Source organism: Diceros bicornis, chromosome 17 (genome assembly GCF_020826845.1).
Source record: "Diceros bicornis minor isolate mBicDic1 chromosome 17, mDicBic1.mat.cur, whole genome shotgun sequence".
Lineage (NCBI taxonomy): Eukaryota > Metazoa > Chordata > Mammalia > Perissodactyla > Rhinocerotidae > Diceros > Diceros bicornis.
Genome location: NC_080756.1, coordinates 55,117,646 through 55,133,320, shown reverse-complemented (window position 1 = coordinate 55,133,320; position 15,675 = coordinate 55,117,646). Strand labels below are relative to the sequence as shown.

Genomic DNA, 15,675 nt, shown 5'->3' with positions numbered 1-15,675 from the left:
CAGAGATTATAAAATGTATATTCAATTTCACATGCACAGCGGGGAAGACACCCTCCCAAAGGTAAGAGTTCCAACCAGTGACAATGGCAATGAGCCACCCTAGGCTAGTTTCAACCATCCGCCTAGGACAGCAGTGGCTGGCAGCTGCCTGTGGACTGAGATTTTCTCCTCTTTGCTGGTGGGAGCCCGCTGGAACTGAGGAGAGATGAGGTGGGAGTCTTAGGTCCCTTGGGGGTGCCATTCTGTTTCTGGAAGGCTGCCTTCTTGAAAGGCTGCTCTAGCAACTGCTGCTTTACCTTCTCAGCCCCTTTGGCACTCCCAAGGGGCTGATCATGGTCCTCGGGCTTGAGAGGGGCCTGGGTCCTGGAGGACGTAACAGCAGGCATCGCTCTGTCTGTGCCCTTGGGAGGAGCACTCTGCTTCAGAAAGGCAGCTTTCCTGGAGGACTGCAGTTTAGGTGACCGTTGCTTTAATTTCCCCGTCACCTTTGGTTCCCTGATCACTTCAGCTTTGACAGCTGGCTGAGTGCTATCCTGGAGCCTGGAGGAAGCCTGGGCCTTTTGGACAGAAGATACATTGGACAACTCTGAGTCTGCCCCTTTGGAGACGCCATTCTGCTTCTGGAAGGAAGCCTTCTTGGGGTGTGGCCGTTTTTGCAGCTGCTGCTTTGCCTTCATAGCCACTCTGGCCTTCTTGGCTGGCTTGCTGCTGCTCTCAGGCTTGGCAGTCACCTGAGCTTTCGGGTCAGGCAAGTCTGGGTTTGTAGGGGCGGATGGTGCAAAATCTCCTGGGGTTAAAATTAAACAGATGGTTTGAGAAAATGGGCCTCATCACTAGGTCCTGATCATTAGTGGAGAAGATAAGTAGAGGTATTAAAATAAGGAAAGTGCCTAGGTGTTTCACACACTTCAGGCAGTGCCTAAGAGCAGACTACCTAGATTCGCATTACTTATTATCACCTGGCCTTTGCTCAAGTTGTATTTGAACCTTGTATTAAAGAAGAGATCACTACTCATCCTTGGGCCAAAAGGTTTTTTGAGGAAGCTGTGCCCCCTTGAGGACAGCAGGTAACAAGACATTCTGGAGGAGGTGAATCCTGAAGCACTGGGCTTTTTTTTTTTTTTTAAAGATTTTATTTATTTATTTTTCCCCCCCAAAGCCCCAGTAGATAGTTCTATGTCATAGCTGCACATCCTTCTAGTTGCTGTTTGTGGGACACCGCCTCAGCATGGCCGGAGAAGCGGTGCGTCGGTGCACGCCCGGGATCCGAACCCGGGCTGCCAGCAGCGGAGTGCACGCACTTAACCGCTAAGCCACGGGGCCGGCCCAGCACTGGGCTTTTTAAAATTTTTTTAATCAGAGAAAATTTTTTTTCATGTGGATTTTGATAAGATGCAGGAAAATAAGAAAATACACACACAGCAACTAGAAACAAGCTAGTAAGACATAAATGAGGACTGACATTAAATATGTACTACAGCAAAAAAAAAACTTACAGCAAATTTTGCTATTTCTGAAGGCTTTTGTTTTGTTACCATTCAGATGTGACTTTTGTAAAGGCATTATTTATTTAAAAAAATCAACTCAATAACTCAAGCAGTTTGTATTCAGAGAAGCTGGCCTCTCCGTCCTCCAACTAAACCTAGGGTTATAGCACAGCATGCAGAGCACTCAAGCCTGTTTCAGAAAACCCCACCCTTCCCCTTGAGATCCAGGCCAGACTCCTCAAGATGGCTGAGAAAACAATCTGCAATTAGTGTGATGGGCTCAGAGAATTGCTGATAGCTCTGAGGAGTCTTGTGCCAACCCAGTGCTGACAATGCTGGACCAGCAGAGGTCTATTACCAGCCAGGCAACCCTCGGCCAAGAAGGAACAGAAACCACAAAACACACTAGGAATGCATTTAGTGCCGAACAACTGCAACCACTTGGCAGAATCGAGGAAAAGGCCTCCGTCCATATGAACGCTTAAACCTACTCAAATGGGGGCCAGGCTCAGGAACCATTCCAGCTGGGTTGAAAAGAGTCTTGTCCAAGCATGCAAAGGCGGGGATAAGGGAGGCAGAAATCCTTCCCTTCCCTGCAGTCACACTATAAAGCCTCCTGAAAGGTAGAAAGAGCAGATCGCTTACCTGATTGGGACTGGGGAATGGAATTGGAAAATTTCTTGAACTTGGCAATAAAGAAACCATCCATATTGTGGGTGTGAGGGTAGAAGCGGCGGGTGGAACGCAGAGTGGGGTGGAAGCGCCTTTCTCGAAAGCGGGTAAAACCCTCCTGGCCAAAGTCTAGACCCGTAGGCACCAGCCGCACATTCCTCTTTTTCAGGGCATAGTCTACCACCCACTCATTCTCTTCCACCTGGACGTGTGGGGAGACAAAGATGGAAGGAAGAGCAGAGCTGGAGCAAAGGGAACTCTAAGGAGCAAACAGTCCCCCAGCCCTGCCCTCTCTTGCTCTGCCCTGACAGGCCTCACCATGATGGAACAGGTGCAGTAGACAAGGTAGCCCCCTGTCTTGGAGGTGGCATTGACAGAGTCAATAGCACTCAGGAGCAGCTCCTTTTGAAGGTGAGCACAGCGCAGGATGTCCTTCTCATCCTGTCCCAGAGAGAGAAGAGGGAGGGACCCAAGGGTGTTGAAATTTCAAAAGGCAGCCTAGGGAGGAGGGGTGAGCTACTGACTCCTGAGTGCTCCGCCACCTCCCGTTCCAGCTCTGCAAGGCCCAGCCAAGGCCTCTCGGCTGGTCCCACTGCCCACCTCACCCCCAACCCCAGCTCACCTTGTTAGTCTTCACAGCTGGGTCCTTGGAGATGATCCCAGTGCCACTGCAGGGAGCATCCAGCAGTACTCGGTCAAAGCCCCCCACCACCTGGGGAAAAAGTGTAGGTGAAGCAGATGTTTTTGGCAACTTGTACTGCACCATTTATTTCCTAGGGGCAAATCTAAACATTCTGATGTCAGGAAAGGGGCAGGTGAATTGGAAGACACCTCAGGAGAGACGCACAGAGGGGAGTCCCACCTTGGGGAACTGGCGCCCATCGTAGTGGCTGATAATGGTGTTGGTGACTCCCAACCGGTGCAGGTTGCCCACAACACTCTTGAGCCGCTCAGCACTGGCATCATTGGCAAGGATCACACCTGTGTTCTTCATCAGCTGGGCTGAAAGGAGGGCCGGCACAGTACTCAGCAGCCAGCTCCTCTGCCTCCACACTTGCTGGCCACGCTCCAGCATAGGAATCCACTTCAAAGCAAACTTCACCCCCAATAAGCCCTGCTCCCCACTGTCTACTGTATAGGCCTGCCCAGTCTGCACTGGCCCCTGGTGATGAGCGAGCCTACCAACGTGGTTTTTCATTGTTACTGAACACCCTTCTGGTCCTACAGATGAAGTTACCTCTTTTAAGTGATAACCTCTTAATAAATGGCTATGACTAATTATGTGCTGAACACTCTGCCAAGGACTTCTACATGCATATCTCAACCCTCCCAACCAAGCACAATGACCAACCCAAGCACAATCACTACCCCATTTTACAGATGACAAAAGAAGATCAGGGGCTTGCCCAAGGTCACATGGATGGTAAGCGGCACACGCGGGGCTAGAATCCAGGCCAAGTCCAGAGCCTGTGCTCCTCACCACTCTGCTAGCTGCCTGTGCACTGTTCCTCGAGCACTAGCCAGTCACTGACCCCATCCGCTTTTAAAAGCAGAGAGTCAGATGAATCCTATCCCTGCCTGCCCTTCTCATACCTATGTAGCTGGTCTTTCCTCCAGGAGCACAACACATGTCCAGGATCCGCTCATGTTCCTGGGGTGCCAAGGCCATAACAGGCAACATGCTGGAGGCTCCCTGCAGCATATAGTGCCCAGCCAGGTACTCGGGAGTAGCGCCTGTGGAAGAGGACCCGTCTGTGACGTGCTGGGACAAGGGCAGGGGCAGAAGAGCTATTCGGCAGGGAACACTTACCAATGGGCACTGAAGAATCATATACAACTAGTCCCGTCTTTGACCACTTGCCCAGGGGATCCAGGTTAACCCCACGATTGATTAGTGCCTGAAGATAAGAAGGATAACGATTTTAAAACCTCATAGGCTATGATACCCAAAGAACAGATGGAGATATGAAAACTTCGTCACATCAAGAGATCCGTGGCTCCACAACTCCTAGAGTTCTTAGAACACAGTCATCACAGACTCCCTGAATGCAGCGTCTTCCCTCCCCTCTCCTCCCATGGGGTCCTTTCCTTAGCCTCAGGCTCTAACTCAAGGGCTGACCTCCACCCCAGTGGAGCAGACTGCCAGCTCCTATCCTTTTATTTCCTGGAAGTAGACTCTGATTTTCCAAGAGGCTCAGCCCCCTTACCATCCTAAAATTTAACGTTACTGGTTACAGCACAGTAAAGACAATTATCTTTGCACCAGGAGATACACAACACACAGGGCCACACCAATGACTTTAGAACAGGGGTCTTTAACCTGGGGTCCCCGAACCCTTGGAAACAATGAGCCTAAAATATTGTTTGTGCGTGTGTGTTGTGTCTTTTTCTGGGGGCAGGAATCAGCTTCACCAGCTTTTCAATGATCTAAAAGGAAGACAACTCCCTCCCATTTCTTTCTGAGGCAGCACTTTTATCCTAATACGGATGTCTCAACCCTATCACAGGGAGCAGAAGCTGAAGGGACGAGTTTCTCACTCCACAGAGATCCCAAGCCCTGAGCCGATCAGACAAACCCAGGATGACACCAGGCCTGCCCAGGTTTGCCTCCCGAGACCATGCCTGTACCAAGAAACGCTTAGGTACTGAGACCCCAACCCAGTCAGGGTGGGACAGCGGAGTCTCTGGGGTTAGCAGAAGTTGGTACCTCCCTGAGATAAGCAAACCTCAAAACTCGCCCCTCACCTGAGCAAGGTCTCGGCGCCGGGTTTTCAAGGTATTGGTCCTGAGAGTGATGGGCCGGGGCACCTCATTAGCTTCTAAGAACTCCACCAGCTGGGAAAGCAAGATGGCAGGGGACAAGTCAGGCCAGCCAAAGAGCTCAGCCACAAGAGAAGACAGCAAGGGGGCTGAGTGCCTTCCTTACACAAGGTAAGAAGAGAGAAGGTGAGAAAAGAGGAGCAGAAGGAGCATTAGACTGGCAATTCAGTACCTCAGACAGAGGGAAGAGGTCCATAAGCTTGCCAAGCAAGAAGTCTCCATAGGAGTAATAAATAGCCAGATCCTTCTGAAGCCGGTGCAGATATTCAGACCGAGATCGACCTTCCTCCCGTTGAGTCCCAAAATCACGCAGCACTCCCACGATATCTTGGATGCGCTTGTGAACTCGCTGTAAGTCTGGAGCCTGCGCATGTGAACCAGCTAAGGAACTATTTCATGATGTCCCAGGGCCTGGAAATCCCCTCCCAAGCACCTCTGCCCACCCCTCACCCTGCCCTAGAAGGATATCCTGCTCCATCTCCCCAGCAGGGGGCAGCATAAAAGGCTCCTCCTCATCCACATTGATCTGCAGGCCCCCATCTGTCTCCTCATTCTTTGGGCTTGACTCAGGGGACATTTCCCCCTCTTCCTCCTCTTCATCAGTTTCCTCCTCCATCCACTGGCCCCTAGAAACAGGCCCAGGAACAGAGTGATTCATAGATCAAAACAGACACCTCCTCTTTCCTCACAGTTTCCTCCCCCTCAGCCACTGCCAATTCTCCAAGCTAAGAGTTTCCAAAACTCACCCAGCAACAGCTTCCTGGGCCTTCTGCTTCCGAGCAGCCCTTTCAATGGGCAGCAACTGAAAAAAGAGACAAGGGGCTAGTAATGAAAGCCAAGGGGCTAGTAATGAAAGCCTGCACTTCCACCATCCCTGGTAGTACTTTCTACCGCTGTATTTTATTTTTTCCTAAATACAGACGTAACACTTGCTCTCACAAGGAAATATAGACCCTAAAGAAGCGAATATAAGATTGGCACAATATTAACCACTGCTGAAACTAAGTGATGGATTGAAAGGGTTCATTATATTGGTTTCTACATGTGTCTACTTCCCCTTCCATTAAAAAGTTTAAAACATTAATACACACCCATATGTTCAGGGGTACAAAAATTGCCCTTGGGCATCCATTTTGCCATATTTTCTTCCAGACTTACTCTATATTTTTCACATAGTTAAAATCATGATGCATTTTCAAGTTTGTTTCTTCCCTTTTCATTCAGTTAGATCACAAACATGTTCACAGACATAATGCCCAAAAGTTAATCTAGCATATGAATGAAACATAAGTTATTTAAGCACATTGAGTATTTTGAAAGTTTCCAGAGTTTTTGGCATTATGACCCACACGGTGCCTGCAAATCTCATAACAGTAACACTGTAGAGAGAATGGGGGTTATGGGAGAGGGTTGCAAATGGGAACTTGCTAATTCCATACTACTCTATATTACCTGAATTTTTCTAATAACAGACTCATATACTAATTATGTAATATACAAATAACTTCTTATACCTCGGTAAATAAATCTTTGTCCACATTCTGGCTCATATTCCTAAACAGAATTACTAGGTCAGGGGCCGGCCCCGTGGCTTAGCGGTTAAGTGTGCGTGCTCCGCTACCGGCAGCCCGGGTTTGGATCCCGGGCGAGCACCAACGCACCGCTTCTCCGGCCATGCTGAAGTGGCGTCCCACATACAGCAACTAGAAGGATGTGCAGCTATGACACACAACTATCTACTGCGGCTTTGGGGAGAAGAGGGGGGAAAAAAAAAGGAGGAGGAGGATTGGCAATAGATGTTAGCTCAGGGCTGATCTTCCTCATTAAAAAAAAAAAAAAAAAAGAATTACTAGGTTAAAAAGAAGAAACTTTTCAAGGTCCTCAGACGCCAAATGCTTTATAAAACACGTGTGTGCATTTCTATTCCCATCAGTGGGGCATACAAGTGTCCACCTTACCACATCCTCACCAGCACTGAGCATTCTCATATTTTAAAATGCTCTATTCTACAGCTCTTTTAAACTTGCATGTACACTGAGAGGCCATAAGATGATAGGAAAGCAGTGATGGAACACTAAAATATCTTCTCTACTCAGGCTTATCCTTGTCACTGAGGCATAGTCTCAAGGATCTGGAAAGACTAAAAGGCAAGGCTTCCTTCCTGAACAGATAAATCTCACCTCTTCACCTTCATCCTCATTGTCATCCTCTGAGTTGGAGTCAGCTCCACAGTCATCTATCATATCAGCGTCGCTGTCCTCGGAGCCCCAGAGGTCCCCCTGGTTCACCACACCATCCTCTTCAGAGTCTTCCTCCTCCTCTTCCTCCTCACTGCTATGGGTTGGTGCTGGGCGCTTCTTGCCTTGAGCAGTATTTAATAAGGACTGGGCTCCCTTCTTACCAGGTGTCTGGACAGCTCTTGCAAAGATCCCTAAAGGTTTGAAGAATTCTGGACTGATGGCAGTCACACACTGATAGAGCCTGTATTTTCTACCCCCAAGAAAGTCCTTTGGCTGTTCCTTTCATTTAGCAGGCCCTTCTCTACCCAGGACCCAGAGGGTTCCTCATGTAGCACCCAGCTCCTATTTTCACTGACCTTTTGGTAGCTTTCCAGGCAATGGTTTGATCCCAGAAGACTTATTCATCTTAGGGACTTCAGCAGAGCCCAACTTCCTCTTGACTGCTCTGAAAAGATACAAGGAGTGAGAAAATGGAACATATCTCCAAGCTCTGCCATTTCTCATGACAGGGAAACATGACAGTCCCCAAACAGCCCTTTCCATCAACATGATCACATGGATTCATGTGGCTTAGGAAGAGCAGCACCAGTTGACTCGATATAAGTCTAGACATCCTCACTCACCTCTTCCGAGCACGACTAGACAGCCTCTTGGAATTTTCATCACCAGCTGTTAAAACATAAAAAAGAGGCAGAACAGGAGGTTACAGGTGAAATGAAAAAGAGCAACAGGAGAGAAAATAAAAGTGGGGAGAAATAAGTACAGTAATTAAAGGGAGTAGACTGCAACTCACTCCACAGTGTTTTACCAGGAGCTGGATAAGAGATGTAAAGGAGATGATCTCCATCTGGTTGTTCACCAACCAAATCCAAATTGGGCCTCCTTCCAGACTACTTTTTTTTTTTTCTTTGACGAAGGCTGGCCCTGAGCTAACATCTATTGCCCATCTTCTTCCTTTTTTCCTTTTTTCTCCCCAAAGCCCCAATAGGTAGTTGTACGTCACAGTTGTACATCCTTCTAGTTGTTCTATGTGGGACTCTGCCTCAGCATGGTTTGATGAGCGGTGCCTAGGTCCATGCCCAGGATCCAAACCGGCGAACCCTGGGCTGCCAAAGCACGGGAACTTAACCGCTTCGCCACCGACCGGCCCCACCTCCACACTTCTGATTGCAATAAATAGCATCATCACCATTCTGATAACACAGACTCAAAATTTATCTTTTCTTCTGCCTTTTCCTTTACTCTCAATTTAATCAGTCACTAGCCACAGTAGATTTTACCTTTATGATTGCTGTTTTTCAAACATTCTCCAAGAAATAAAAGGTTTAAATCTCAGCCCTGTCACTTAATAACTATATGCAGGTCATTTAACCTCTCAACATCCGTTGCCTTAACAGTGCCTCTCCCACAGGAAACTAAGAGAATGAAGTGATATGATGTGTCCAAAGAGTCCGGTATAGTGCCTAGCACAGGTTAGTACTGCAATAAACTGCATCTTTTGTCCAATGCCCAACACAAACTACCTGTCCATGCTTCTCTCTTACCCAGTGTTCCAAGCAGTAGCCTACTCACCATGTGGGAACCAGCTCTGTGCTTTCCCACCTCCATCCCCTCCACAATGCAGCTCACAGCGACTGGCCTGGAGTCCCCTTCCCAACTTCCACTTGCTAAAATGTCAGCCATTTTTCAAAACCTAACTTCATAACAAAATCTTTTTAAATTCTCTAACTGCATGGGATCCCCCTTCCTCTGAACTCCCTCAATGTTAAAGCGGGCCTCTCCTTGCATGGGTTCTTGTGTCCCTGTCACATCTTCCCTAAGTTCTGGCTGATGACAGTGAGTGTTTCATTCACGCCTATTTCCTAATAACTCATACAAACGAAATTCCACTTGAGCAGAAGGTGAACAAAAACTAAAGAACGGACGGGGTTATCATACAGATGAAAAGATGGCACAAAAGCTGGAGAATGGGGAGGAGGCAGGCCTGACCCTTACCTGCAGGCAAGAATCTGGCGAGTTCAGTCTCGGCACCTTTCTGCTTCCGGGCCTTTCGGCCCGGCCCGCGCTTCTCCTTCGTAGGGTCCAACTTGCGCCCCATGGTACTGGGGAAACGAAAAATGGGAGCAGAGTCGCGCGTGTTGGAAAGGGAAAGGCACACCGCAGACTTAGCGCATTACGGTGGGAAAGCGCATCCGGTCAACCAGCCCTCGAGGCCTAACCAAACCCCCTCCACGCGGAGCCCCGGACCCTGCGTCCCTCCCCACGCCCCAGTCCAGGTCAGTGCAGTCACCCTTCCTTCCCCGACTTCCTCCAGAACCACCCGAAGCCTCGGCTCACCCGAAGGCGGGTCCAGGCCCCAGACGCCTCCTGGGTACGCGGGGCAGCACTCCACGTGCACCGCGAGGCTAGCGTTCGGGCGCCGCACTCCACGGAAACGCTTCGCGCAGGCGCGCAGAGCTCGCTTCACTGGTGGCCCCGCCTCTTCCGGCCGCTTCTGGTCGGGCGCGGAACCCGGAACGCGCGCGGGGCTGTCGGCAGCGCGGCCGGGGAAGATTTGGAGACGGACCGCTCCGTTCACAGTCGCAGAGGGCGGCGAAAGGAACCGGGACGGAACCGTTTTGCGCTTCCCTGCTCCTCCCTCAAGGCGTTGGCTTTTCGCCTCACTGCAGATTTCAATCGGAGTAACTGGAACCTGAGAGCCGCCCCTCCCCTCAAACCAAGGCGTGAGATCGGGGCCCTCCTCTTGGCAGTGTCCGCGCTCCGCCCAGTCTCGGAGTCCTGGAATCCCACGCCGCTCTCCCACCCCGATCCCTTCAATTGGGAAGCCCTCTTTGACCCAGACCACCGCTCTGCCCGTCGGGTAGGGTTCCTCTCTGCCTAGGTGCACAGCTGGAGGTCGGAAGACACCTCACATCCTAGTTTCACACAACTAGATAAAACTTCAGCCTTCCTTCAAATAAATACTAACAGTGCTTAGTAGCTGTTAGAAACTGTTCCAAGCACTTTACTGGTTTTATCTTCACAACTCTATGAGGAAGATAGCTTTATTTTATACATGAGAAATCCACAGCCCAGAGTTCACTTCCTCAACGGTACAGAGCCGTTGGCCGGTAGTACAGGGCACGAGCCCGGGTGGTGTGGGAGCCGCTCATTCCCCCAGATGCTGGTCATCCTTGGTCCAGAGCACAGCGGGCACGTGCAGACGTGACACGGTCTCTTGTGGACTATTAGAACACAAGTAGCCCCTGGTTCTCAGCTGCACATTTCCCAGGGCTCCTGTCATGCACACTCATCCACCTGAACCTACACCCACACCGAACCAGAGCACTAAAATACAAGGAAACTTTTATTTTCAGTTTTCATCAAGAAATTTGCTGTGGTTTTTTACGCTTTTGGTTCTTTTCCTTTTTTTTTTTTTTTCACTTTATTTTATTCTAGCTGCTCAGTGGCTGGAGCCGCTGGGTTCCTGGTATTAAAAAGATGCCAACAGAGGTAGCTGTGTCTCGCCCAGGGGCCCGGCCCACTCTGAATACCCCAAAAAAGGAGAAAAGGAAACACAAAGTAAACCAACAAAATAAAACCAAAAGGAGAAAGAAATTCAGATCATTTTCTTCAAGCCTGGCGGGACCCACAACAGTTTGTGTGTAACAGACGTTACAGTAGGGAGAAGCCAGGGCCCAGAAGGCGGCCAGCCCGCCAGCTCCCTGCAGATGGCGCCGGCGCTACTGCTGCATGTCTCTCCAGCAGGAAGGGCACCACTGCCCCTCACTCCCTCCCCTCCCCCAGTGCACTGGGGGCTGTTCCTTTACAACATGGAAGATGGGGCAGGAGGAAGGAGAGGGTCTCTCAGGCCCCCAGGTGAGAAGCTGGGCAAGGGAAAGTGAGGAAGGTCACTGCTCAGCGGTGGAGGTGGTATCATCAGTCTGATCTTCACTGCTGCTGGGCTACCTACAGGAAAAGAGAGCCAAGGGAGTCAGAATGCCAGACCACAGGAATCCACCTGATCCTACGGGAACTCAGTGGTGACACAGCCCCACCTGTCCAGTATGTAAAGCTAGGGACAGACAGCAAAGTAACAGTGGCTCTGCTCGAACAGCTGGCCAGAAGAAAACGGTCCTACCTGCTGTGGAGTAGGTTCAGGTGCTCGGTTTGCCAGGCGGCTAAGAATGTTACGCTCTGACATCTGTAGCCTCACAGCAACTGGGGGAATTCGGGCAATAGTAGCTGGGAGTCGAGTCACATCGGCTTTCATGTCACTCAGCAGTTCTTCTAGCTGTTTCAGAACTGCACAGGAAAAAAAAAAAGTGGTGAGCTGTGGTGGTCAAGACCAAGATCCTTCTTACCAGTGGACCCCTGGCCCCCATCACTTCTCATTGACCAAGGGACTGATGTGCTGGAATGCTCAAGTATTGTCTTTTGTCACTGCGTCACGTGACCTGGCCTCTACCATGCTCAAATTCCTATTCCTCACATTCTAGTTCCAACTGGCCATGCTTCTATGCTTCTTAAAGTCACCTAACCCTCACTGTCCCTTGCTCCCAACTGTCTCTATTTTCTCTACTTCCTGAGACACGCTTATTCCTATTATTTCCTTTTCTATCTTTCTTCTCCACCTTTTCGAGGTGTCTCCCTCTTCCTTTATAACAGTCTTCCTTTCCTCACTTCACCCTCCACCTCTCTCACAATGTTTTAACTTTAATCAGAAAAAAAAATGTTGAAAAGGGTCTAGAATTTGACAGGATCTTAAATCACCTGAAGTTACCTCTGAAGTATCCCAGATAACACTATATTATTCTGCTTTGCTTTCCACCTCCAACAACTTGAATATATTAAGAGTTGAAAGAGGCAAAGAACTACTGTCCTCGATTGCCTCTAAGACATTAGCTTCCCAAGGAGGAAGGCTAAACTCCCAAAGGGGCTCTGAAAAAGGTTTGGAAACAAGAAGCCAATGTGTTGGGGAGGGGTAGAGGAAGAAGGAGGCTGAGTCAGCAGGAGGCAGGGGAGCCACTGGCTACCTTTGTGCAGGACTGCATTGGCTGGCTTGTTTCCTGCCATTGACTCCTTGGACAGGTGCTGATGACTCTCCGCCAAACACTCCACCTCAGCAAAGCGGGTGTTTAGGGCCATGGAAGGGTGAGAGGGGTCCTCTGACATGTTCAGGTAAGCTGCCCGGCGCAGCTGTTCCTCAATCACCAGGGCTTGTTCTAAGAGCTGGACAAGGGATAAAGAGGAAATGGGAGATGAACTGACACTCACTTTGCTTATTTCTGATGGGCCTCTCAGAACCTATAAAGAACCTTACAGATGGCTCCCCCAAACCCAAGCAGTTCAACATTGCATTGCCTTCTTTACTCTCCTTTCAAGGTCTACGTTTTTAAAACTCTTTACCCTGGGCCGGCCCCGTGGCTTAGCTGTTAAGTGCGCACGCTCCGCTACTGGCGGCCCGGGTTCGGATCCCGGGCGCACAGCGATGCACCACTTCTCTGGCCACGCTGAGGCGGCATCCCACATACACCAACTAGAAGGATGTGCAGCTAAGGCATACAACTATCTACTGGGGCTTTGGGGAAACACAAAAAAGGAGGAGGATTGGCAACAGATGTTAGCTGAGAGCCGGTCTTCCTCAGCAAAAAGAGGAGGATTAGCATGGATGTTAGCTCAGGGCTGATCTTCCTCACAAAAACATAAATAAATAAAACTTAAAAAAATAAAACTCTTTACCCTTTATTGATTCACTCATACAAAAATGATAAAAACTCAATTTAGAAAATACAGAATATATAAACAATTAAAATCACAAATTTTACATAATTGAGATCATTCTACAGTAGTCCCCCTCCTTATCCGCGGTTTTGCTTTCCAAAGTTTCAGTTACTCAGAGTCAACTGCGGTCCAAAAATATTAAATGGAAAATTCCAGAAATAAACAATTCACGTTTTAAATTGCACACTGTTCTGAGTAGCATGATGAAATCTTGCACCGTCCCACTCTGTCCGTCCCAGGACGTGAATCATTCCTTTGTCCAGCTTATCCATGCTGTATAGGCTACCTGCCTATTAGTTACTTAGTAGTCATCTCGGTTATCAGATTGACTGTCACAGTATCACAGTGATTGTGTTCAAGTAACCCTTATTTTACTTAATAATGGCCCCACAGCCAACTTTAATATTATTGTTGCTAATCTCTTACTGTGCCTAATTTATAAATTAAACTGGGCCGGCCCCGTGGCTTGGCAGTTAAGTGCGCATGCTCCGCTACTGGCGGCCCAGGTTTGGATCCCGGGCGCACACCGACACACCGCTTCTCCAGCCATGCTGAGGCTGCGTCCCACATACAGCAACTAGAAGGATGTGCAACTATGACATACAACTATCTACTGGGGCTTTGGAGAAAAAGAGGAGGAAGATTGGCAATAGATGTTGGCTCAGAGCCGGTCTTCCTCAGCAAAGAGAGGATTAGCATGGATGTTAGCTCATGGCTGATCTTCCTCACAAAAAAAAACCTTAATTAATTAATTAAACTTTATCACAGGTATGTATTATAGGAAAAAAACATGGTATATATAGGGTTTGGTACTATCCGTGGGTTCAGGCATCCACCGGATGTTCTTGGAACATATTCCCCATGGATTAGGGGAAACTACTATATATACATATCTAATGTTTTCAAAGTTAAATAGTAAGACTCCTCCATTATTTATTTTTTTGCTGAGGAAGACTTGCCCTGAGCTAACATCTGTTGCCAGTCTTCCTCTATTTTTTTTTTTTTTTTGTGAGGAGGATCGGCCCTGAGCTAACATCTGCCAATCCTCCTCTTTTTGCTGAGGAAGACTGGCCCTGGGCTCACATCCATGCCCATCTTCCTCCACTTTATATGGGACGCCACCACAGCATGGCTTGACACGCGGTGCGTCGGTGCGTGCCCGGGATCCGAACCAGCGAACCCTGGGCCACCGCAGTGTAGCGCGCGCACCTAACCACTTGTGCCACCGGGCCGGCCCCAGTCTTCCTCTATTTTGTATGTGGGTTGCCACCACAGCATGGCCACTGACGAGTGGTATAGGTCCGCGCCCAGGAACCAAACCTGGGCCACTGAAGCGGAGCACCCCAAACTTAACCACTAGGGCACTGGGGCTGGCCTGAATCTTCCTTTATTACTAACTGCTTTTTATAAAAGATTATTTTTAATGGTTGCATCATAGTCCATCCTATGGATACACCTACCATGTTGTAGCATTTGAGTTGTTTTACTCTAAAATTATTTTTGTTTCTTTTCTTTTGTCTTCCTGTCTTACTCCCATTCCTTTCCTTCCTCAACAGGCATACCTTCTAATATGCTGTGTCTTTTTGTGGGTGTTTTTGAAGACTGAGTATTATTTCATGTGCACATTTCTAATTTATAGAATGATGTTCTATACATAAAAAATGCTTTTTTTTCCTTTCCCCACTACATGTTTTTAGAAGGTCCATTTATGTTGTTATAGCACATGTATTGTGTTGCTTCTAACTGTTGCTTAATGCTCCATGATGTGAATCCACATTTTACCTATCCACACTCCCAATGTCAAACATCTAGGTTGCCTCCAGGTCCCACCACCAAAAATCACACTGCAACGAACACTCTTGCACGTCCCCTGATGGAGCTGTGTAAAGGTTCTCTGAAATATATTCCAAGGGACAGAATGTTGATTCATAAGTTATGAGACTTAATTTGCTCAAGTATCAACTGGTTCTTAAAGAGAATAAATCCATTGAGGTCAGGAAAAAAAGGACAGAATGAGAATAATGGTTGTCACTGTTTCTTCCACAAGACCTGGCTCCATCAGGGCCTACTAATTTATCCCCAAACAGACCACGCATCTACTTTCAATCTACATACCCTGTCTCCTTCACCAACTCTCTCCTCCTGCCCCAAACTATAAGCTTTCTCCAGGATCAGCCCTTGGCTTGCTGCTGTTCTTTCAAAGCATTCTGCCAAGAAATTTCTCCACTCCTTGCATCAACCAGCACCACTATGCAAATGATTTGATGCTTTTCAGACCTGCATCTCAAGCACTGACTGTTCTGATCCCACTCGTGTATGGTGGATCACTCTTTGATCCCACTTGTTTATGGTGGTGGGGGTAGTGGGAGAGTATTTACTCGTGAGAAACACCCAATGATTTGGCTAAAATTGAACTTATTCTTTTGTACAAACTGCTCCCTCTCCTCATTTCCCTGATCTGCCAATGATAATTTAACTTGCTCAGTGACTCAGGCTCAACATTTCAGTTATTTTTGGAGTCTCAATCCTTTGTATCTCAAATCCACTAAGTTAGAAGTCTGCAAACTATGGCCTGTGGACCAAATAAATCCAGCCTGCTGCCTGCTTTGTACGGCCCAAGAGCTAAGAATGGCTTTTTACAATTTTAAATGGTTGAAAAAAAGTCAAAATAAGAAGTTTGTGACACTTCATAA

At 48.3% G+C, this 15,675-nt stretch overlaps 2 protein-coding genes across 9 annotated transcripts in view; both read right to left on the bottom strand.

Moving 5' to 3' along the window:
• Positions 1-2: 2 nt before the first annotated feature.
• Positions 3-9,662, bottom strand: NOP2 (NOP2 nucleolar protein). Its single transcript, XM_058558949.1, has 16 exons — positions 9,557-9,662; positions 9,215-9,321; positions 7,843-7,888; positions 7,576-7,664; positions 7,160-7,410; positions 5,726-5,781; positions 5,448-5,605; positions 5,152-5,351; positions 4,905-4,994; positions 3,970-4,057; positions 3,753-3,893; positions 3,022-3,161; positions 2,782-2,871; positions 2,478-2,600; positions 2,133-2,361; positions 3-787 (listed from the first exon to the last, which is right to left on the bottom strand). The coding sequence occupies exons 2-16, from the start codon at positions 9,315-9,317 to the stop codon at positions 123-125; spliced, it is 2,469 nt and encodes an 822-aa protein (XP_058414932.1). The 5' UTR covers positions 9,318-9,321; positions 9,557-9,662; the 3' UTR covers positions 3-122.
• An 877-nt stretch (positions 9,663-10,539) lies between these two features.
• CHD4 (chromodomain helicase DNA binding protein 4) overlaps positions 10,540-15,675 on the bottom strand; it is a 28,341-nt gene continuing 23,205 nt past the window's right edge. For 5 of the 8 annotated variants that reach the window (XM_058558938.1, XM_058558940.1, XM_058558944.1 and 2 more), the window contains 3 exons: positions 12,232-12,430; positions 11,340-11,503; positions 10,540-11,167 (listed from right to left, as the gene is read on the bottom strand). In XM_058558938.1, the coding sequence (XP_058414921.1) occupies positions 11,150-11,167; positions 11,340-11,503; positions 12,232-12,430 (381 nt within the window). In that variant the 3' untranslated portion in view covers positions 10,540-11,149. The remainder of the gene's footprint in view (positions 11,168-11,339; positions 11,504-12,231; positions 12,431-15,675) is intronic. The other 3 variants (XM_058558937.1, XM_058558939.1, XM_058558942.1) reach the window with 1 other exon arrangement.

Coding starts and splice junctions, on each gene's coding strand:
- NOP2 (XM_058558949.1), bottom strand. CDS start 9,317: ATGGGGCGCAAGTTGGACCCTACGAAGGAGAAGCGCGGGCCGGGCCGA. Junction 5,782..7,159: donor ATGAGGATGAAGGTGAAGAG/GTGAGATTTATC, acceptor CTCTTTTTTCAG/TTGCTGCCCATTGAAAGGGC. Junction 4,995..5,151: donor ACCTCTTCCCTCTGTCTGAG/GTACTGAATTGC, acceptor TTGCTTTCCCAG/CTGGTGGAGTTCTTAGAAGC.